Below are 7,598 nucleotides of genomic sequence, written 5' to 3' on the forward strand. Positions count from 1 at the left end.
GAGGAGGTCCCCCTCCCTGATGCTGGGTGTATAGCACTCTACACCCAAGAGAATGGCTGACATCTAAAACACTGAAACATCAAATGTTCACATGCATGTTGACCGACAGGAATTTTCAGTCGTTGTTAGTGGGATAGACCTGGAGGAATCATGATAGCATATTGCTAAATGAAGGAAGAAAATCTAAAAAGGCTTCCTAGCATACCACATTCTGGAACAGGCAAGGATGAATACACTAAAACCATTACTGGTTTCCAGGGGCTGAGGGTTGGGGTTGGGGCAAGGGGGATTGATTAACTAGGTGGAACACAGAGGAGCTCTAAGATGGTGAAACAATTCTGTGTGATAATACAATGATGAATACTTGCCATTACACCCTTATCAAAATTTATAGTATCCTCAGTGTTAAGAGTGAGTCCTGATGTAAACCATGGACTTAAGAATGAGGTATCAATACAGGTCCATCAGTTGTAGCAAACATGTCATAATAATACAGAGTGTAAATAAAAAGATAGACTTTGTGTGTGTGTGTGCAGCAAACCGTGCAGGGCGGGTGGTGTAGATATGTAGGAACTCTAATTCTGATGAAGTTTTCTCTTTGTATTTTTGAATTAACAATGCTCTAAAAATGAAGTTTATTCATCTACAAAAAGATGCAAATGATTTGAATAGACACTTTACAAAAGGGAATATAGCAAACGAAAGAAAACATATAAAAAGATGACTAATGTCATGTCATTAAGAAGATACAAACAAAAACCAAAGAAGGTTCCAATACATGCTTATGAGAATGGCTAAAACCTGAAAATCTAAAATACTAAATGTAAGAGAAGATATAGAATAACAGAAATTCTCATTCCTTGCTAGTTGTGATAAAAAATAGTACAGGCACACTTTTAAGTCAGTATTTTATGAAGCTAATCATATGACAAATTGGAAAAGTTAAAATTATAGGAACTGAAAACAGAAGAAAGTTGCTAGGAGCTTTGTAGAGTGGGGTGATTAACATCAAACGGGATGCACAGGAGAATGTTAGGCAGGTGGAACCGGTCAGTATGATACTTGATTGGTAGATATGGGACTCCATGCATTTTCCAAAATACATATAACTTCACATTCTAGTTAAATCTGATGTGTGTATTTAAAACTTTAATCACGTATTGTTTTCTTAAAGGGTCACGGGTTGCTGAAAAGACAGTGATTTTTGTTCAGGGACTAGAATAGGAAAAGCAGCACCAATAAGGAAGCCTTTAACACAGGCTATGGGAGAGATGATATTAACTTCACTCACAGCAGTAAAGTAGAAAAACTTGGAATGGACTTTAGAAGTTGAAGGAACAAATGTTGCTGTCTGGACAGGAGAAGGAAGGAGTATAGGCTCTTTTAGAAGTAATAGCTTGAGAAAGACAGAGGGGCCTTCCCACCCCATTTCAGAGGGCAGTGAAGGCCTGCCTTAGGGCCAGGAGGCCCTATCCCACTGTGGGTGGATGTGATTCTATTTCTCTTCCACCTTGCAGGTCTCAGGGATGGGAGGGGCTTATTTGCAGGTGAAAGACTCAGATGCACAGAGACAGGGAGTCCAGGCCATTTCAGGAGTCCAGGCACAGCCTCTCAGGAAGGTTGGAAGGGAACATCCCTGACTGGTAGTGCCCCCGTCCTGTCCCTGTGCCTTCTGCCAACTCTGAAGGACCCCATCAGGGTCCCCAGATGTACAATTTTCTTACTTCCATTTTGGGAGTCAGCAGAAGGGGAGGCTGTCTCTGAGGAGGGCAGCTTCAGTTAAGCAGAGAGAGAAGTCCCAGAACTGGCCAGAAAACAAGAAGAGATGTGGAAGGACGGTGACCTCCCAACACGGAGGGGAGGTGCAGGCTGCACCAAGCCGCTCCCTGCTGACACCCCTGGAAAAAGGAGGGTGGGATGTCAAGGACTGGGGAGGTGGGAGTGAAAAGGTCCACAAGGTTTAGGGCGCGAGCAGGAAGGGTTGGAGGGCAGCCGGGATGTGGCAAGGATGGGATGGAAAAGAAGTGGAGAGGTGGGGAGTGGTTCCTCCTCAGAGAGGAGGCCCCGCCCCCGTTGACGCTGCCGTCAGCCCTGGACCACTACGTCCGGGTTCCCGGATGTGCTTTCCTGACCACCATCTTGGGAATCTGAAGGATCGGAGGCATTTTGCCAGGAGATGCGAATCAGGTCAGCAGCGGGGAGTCTTAGACCTGGCCAGTCCACAAGGTGAGGGCCCTGAGGAAGAACTGAGGGACCTCCCACAATAGAGAGATGGAATCCCGGCCTGCACTACCCCTGCCCTGGGACTGGTAGGTCCCAAACAGGAAAATGGCTGCAGAAGAAGGGAGGAGGTGCCGGCCCTCTAGGGAATAAATAGGAAGACATTGAGGAGGACTGGGGGAACCCCCACCTCAGAGGGCAGATTCCCACAGATTCCCACCCTGCTCCTCGAGAATCAGCCCTCGTAGAGCTCCCCTGCCAGCTCAGGCTGAGTGGCAGCCATCTCATTTCTGGGTGAGGGGTGGAGGGGAGGCGGAGGCCTTGTTCTGGGGGTCCCGTGGCAAGTCAGCACGGGGAGCTGCCTCTGGTTGGCAGAGGGAAGATTTCCAGGCCCTGCTGGCGATAAGACAGAAGACAGGAGTCACATGTGCATCAGAACGGACGTGAGGCCACCCACACCGCCTCCATGGTAGAGTGCTGGGAGGTGGCTGCCATTGCACTACCTCCCACTGCTCTCAGGGATGTGGAGGTTGCTAGGAGGTTTTGCCTTAGGCCAGCAGAGTGATGGGGGCTTGGCTGTCTCTGAGAAGCCGTGAGGTTTCCAATTAAATTCTGATGGGACCATGCAGTCCAGAACTATGGAGCTCTGGGATTCTGGCCAGCCCCAGCTGTCAGCCCTGGGAGGCCCAAGACTCTACTTGCAGTCTTTAACCTGAGGGGCTCCCTCACTTCCTCTTGCAGGTGCTCCAGGAACCAGGTGGTGACAAACTGGGTGTGAGGCACACATCCTAAAGTCAGCACAGCAGAGGAGGCCCAGGCAGTGCCAGGAGTCAAGGTGAGTGCACACCCTGACTGTGTACCAAGGGCCCTACCCCTACAAACAGAGGAGACCCCACAGCACCCGGCCCTACCCACCTACTGTTATTCCTGGGGTCTCGGGCTCTGCCTGCCAGCTGTGCCCTGAAGTGTGTTCCCACATCCTCCTACAGGTTACCAGCAGACAAACTCCCTAGGAAGACAGGAGACCTGTGAGGCCCTAGAGCACCACCTTAAGAGAAGAAGAGCTGTAAGTTGGCCTTTGTCAAAGCCATCATGGGTGAGTCTCAGCTGAGGCCATTCACACTGTCATTCTCTTCCACAGGCCTGTTACATCTCATCATCCATATCCCTGTTGATACCTTTACCTGCTGCTCCTGAAGAAGTCGTTATGCCTCCCGTTCCGGGCGTTCCATTCCACAACGTTGACAACGACTCTCCGGCCTCAGTTGAGTCAGAGGACTGGGTAGATGCACAGGATCCCACAGATGAGGAAGAGGAGGACGCCTCCTCCATTTCCTCTTCCACTTTCTACTTAGTATTTTCCCCCTCTTCCTTCTCCTCATCCTCTTCTCTGATTCTTGGTGGTCCTGAGGAGGTGCCGTCTGATATGATACCAAGTCTTCCCGAGAGCACTCCCAGTAGTCCTTCACAGAGTCCTCCACAGATTCCTCCACAGGGTCCTTCCCAGAGTCCTCTGAGCTCCTGTTCCTCCTCTTTTTCATGGAACTCATTCAGTGAAGAGTCCAACAGCCAAAAAGAGGAGGATACAAGTACCTGTCAGGGCCTGCCAGAGAGTGAGTCCTCTTTCACACATACACTAGATGAAAAGGTGGCCGAGTTAGTGGCGTTCCTGCTCCTCAGATACGAAGCAGAGGAGCCTGTAACAGAGGCAGAGATGCTGATGATTGCCATCAAGTACAAAGATTACTTTCCTGTGATACTCAAGAGAGCCCGTGAGTTCATGGAGCTTCTTTTTGGCCTTGCCCTGATAGAAGTGGGCCCTGACCACTTATATGTGTTTGCAAACACAGTAGACCTCACCGATGAGGGTAGTGATGATGAGGGCATGCTGGAGAACAGCCTCCTGATTATTATTCTGAGTGTGATCTTCCTAAAGGGCAGCTTTGCCTCTGAGGAGGTCATCTGGGAAGTGCTGAATGCAATAGGGGTGTATGCTGGGAGGGAGCATTTCGTCTATGGGGAGCCCAGGGAGCTCCTCACTAAAGTTTGGGTGCAGGAGCGTTACCTGGAGTATCGGGAGGTGCCAAACAGTTCTCCTCCATGTTATGAATTCCTGTGGGGTCCGAGAGCCCATTCAGAAAACATCAAGAGGAAAGTACTAGAGTTTTTAGCCGAGCTGAACAACACTGTCCCTAGTTCCTTTCCATCCTGGTACAAGGATGCTTTGAAAGATGTGGAAGAGAGAGCCCAGGCCATAACTGATACCACAGATGATGCCACTGTCATGGACACTGAAAGCCTCAGTGTCATGTCCAGCAACCTCCCCTTTTCTGAGTGAAGTCTAGGATAGTTTCTTCGCTCTGTGTTTGAACAAGGCAGTTTAGGTTCTAGGTAGTGGAGGGCCAGGTGGGGCTCGAGGAACATAATGTTATTTGCATTTCTGTCCCATATGGGCGATGTGGAGAGTTACCTGTTTTTCAGTACTTTTTGAATGCTTTTCCTTTAAATAGCAGGTAGTTAGCTTCAGAGCATTAATTTATGAATATTGGTCACACGTGTTTGCTGTTTATCTGGTTTAAGAGTAACAGTTTGATATTTTGTTTAAAATAAATGGAAATACCTTCTCCCTTATTTTGTGATCAGTAACAGGGTAATGTGGTATTGTAATAGGCTTTTTTTTTTTTTTTTTTTTTTTTACAATGCGCAATAACTGAACAGTTAAATAGTGGGACAACATGAAGGATGGTCAATATTTTCATTTCCTTGTCCTGCTTATTCTTTTGTTCTTGAAAATTAAAGATATATACCTGGCTTTGCTTAGCTTGTTGAAGAAAGTAGCAGAAATTAAATCTTAATAAAAGAAAGCCCCACTGACTCCTTTATTTGCTGAACATTCTTTTAGTATTTGCTTGTGGAAGTCACTGTTAGTAGTGGGGATACTAATGAAAGCATGACTTCTCTCTATCCATAAAACAGTAGAGTCTAGGAGCAGAAGCCATATCAAGAAGGTGGTAAGACGTTCTCTACAATCTAAAGAACAAGTTAAAAAGGGGCTGGGGAGGTGAGACTCCACATGCAAGCCTTCAAGTGTAAAGGTCTTGAGCTAAGGCAGCTTGGGGCTTTGGAAAACTGCAGTTGCTTTTCTGAGGGCTCGTAGTTACAAAGCTTTGGGTGGTGGCAGGGACCAGACTCTCGGAGGGTGAGGGAAGAGCCTGGAATGGGAAATTGCTCTGAGGAGTTGCTTCTGGGTGGAGGATGAAGCAGAGAGGGAGTCTCCACATGGGGAAGTAATGGAAGGTGTCCTGTGGCTCTGTAACTGGTGAGTTTGAACACAGTGCAAGAACCAGGTGATTGATATCCATCATCTGCAAGGGTTTCCTGAGAAATGTGGTGATAATCCCTTGAAGTGGTGCCCAGAAGCCTCTAGGCTGACTCACTTACCTGGCGTGGGAGAGCCAGAGCCTACTCCATGGAAAGGCCATTTAATTAGGTTATTTTGAATCTAACGTGGGCAACTCCAAGCAAGGGCTAGATTTTTAGTGGAGGATACATAAAACTAGTGCTTTGGATCGATGAGCCTTGGGGAAGGCAAAAAGGAGTTGGTCCTTGACTCAAATTCCAGGATCACTGAGTCGCATTCCACTTGGGGAATTCTCTACTTACCCAAATTATACAATATATCATTGTGGAAGGAAAATGGACTGAGTTTTATTTATGAAACCGGATTTCTGGTTGAGTTGGTACTCTATGACGTATTCAGCTACATATACTCTGAGATGTTTTAGATCATAAAACGAGTGAAATTTTTCATAAAAGACAGTGGTAGCCTTGGGGTTATAATTACATTGATAACTGCCATTTGTTAAAATTCCAGTATATGCTTGGCACTGTGCCAGGTGTTTTACTCACATTGTAAACATCCAGCAATTCTACAAGACAGGGCTTATGAAACCCCTTTTACAGATGAAGAACCTGAGGCCCATGGTACTTGATAAATTCAGTAAGATCACATGGCTACAAAGTGACAGTGCTGGCACTTGAGCCTTGCTCTGAATTCATCTTGACCCATGCTGTCCCTCTCTTCCCAGCCTGAGGAAGGCCTTTGCCTTTTAAGCTACTTCTCTGCACACTTGCTATAATCTCTCAGATGACATAAAGATGAACCCTGTGGCCAAAGTATTCAGGTAGACTGGGAGAAGAATGGTGATAATGAGAATAAATACAATTTGGGGATCATTGTGGGCTTAGTTTACCTGCTCCTATTCTGAGCCCTAAGTTTCTTGAGAGCTGACTCTGTCCAGGTGCCAGCAGTTCTGTCCAGCCTCAGCACTTTCCCACTTTACAGCACCCTCCTTCTGGTCTCTCCTGTGTGCTCTCCTGAGCGACTCTGGAACCTGTCCTGCTGACCAGCTCATCCCTACAATCTCTCTGTGAAGGCTGTGCCCTGCTTCCAGTGTAACAGCCCAGAATCCGCAGTCCTTCCCCTGACATAGATGCCTCCTCATCCCCACAGAAGTTCCCTGACTGATCCATCCATACCCCCCGGCTCCTGTGTGATAACAGCAAATCGATGTCAATTTTCAGTTTGGATAGTGACAATTCCATATCTATCCTGGGCATCTTCAACACACTCTCAAAATACTCCCACATAGGGTGCTGAGTAGAATCTGAGTTGCCACATAATATACTGGTTCTAGGCACGTAATCCTAGGGTAAGAGAGTTTCTGATATCCTAATATTTGATATTTATATTAATATTTGAATACATGATATTTGTAGTAACATTGTTTGAAGCAGACCACTGAAGAGATACACAGATTAATGAGCTATACTAGGTGGTCAAAAAGCAAAGCTTCCTTCATAAACTTGGTATATGAGATAAGACTATGGGAATCACTTTGTAAATAAATGACAAGGAGTTGAATTTCTGAAAAACAGAAAAATAAAAAAATCCTGAATACTGCCTAGGAGGTGACAAAGGTTCCTTGGATAGCTCTGATGAGCAGAGAAAACAATGGCTGATCATCTTTCCATTGTCCTTTGTCTGTTACCTGTCACACAGGAAAATCCTGGTTTGCAGTCCGCCACAGGCACATGTGCAGTTGTTCAAGAGTGTTCAGTTAATCCCAGCACTTTGGGAGGCCGAGACGGGCGGATCACGAGGTCAGGAGATCGAGACCATCCTGGCTAACATGGTGAAACCCCGTCTCTACTAAAAAATACAAAAAACTAGCCGGGCGAGGTGGCGGGCGCCTGTAGTCCCAGCTACTCGGGAGGCTGAGGCAGGAGAATGGCGGGAACCCGGGAGGCGGAGCTTGCAGTGAGCCGAGATCGCGCCATTGCACTCCAGCCTGGGCGACAGAGCGAGACTCTGTCTC

The 7,598-nt window shown here is 47.0% G+C and overlaps 1 protein-coding gene across 1 annotated transcript; it reads left to right on the forward strand.

The window, feature by feature from the left end:
• Positions 1-2,121: 2,121 nt before the first annotated feature.
• MAGEC2 (MAGE family member C2) lies at positions 2,122-5,094 on the forward strand. Its single transcript, XM_023194689.2, has 3 exons — positions 2,122-2,309; positions 2,962-3,055; positions 3,362-5,094. The coding sequence occupies exon 3, from the start codon at positions 3,428-3,430 to the stop codon at positions 4,556-4,558; it is 1,131 nt and encodes a 376-aa protein (XP_023050457.1). The 5' UTR covers positions 2,122-2,309; positions 2,962-3,055; positions 3,362-3,427; the 3' UTR covers positions 4,559-5,094.
• Positions 5,095-7,598: the final 2,504 nt, after the last annotated feature.

This window comes from Piliocolobus tephrosceles, chromosome 12 (assembly GCF_002776525.5).
Source record: "Piliocolobus tephrosceles isolate RC106 chromosome 12, ASM277652v3, whole genome shotgun sequence".
Taxonomy (NCBI): Eukaryota; Metazoa; Chordata; class Mammalia; order Primates; family Cercopithecidae; genus Piliocolobus; species Piliocolobus tephrosceles.

What these genes read in the sequence shown, in the direction of transcription:
- MAGEC2 (XM_023194689.2), top strand. Translation starts at nt 3,428, where the DNA reads ATGCCTCCCGTTCCGGGCGTTCCATTCCACAACGTTGACAACGACTCT.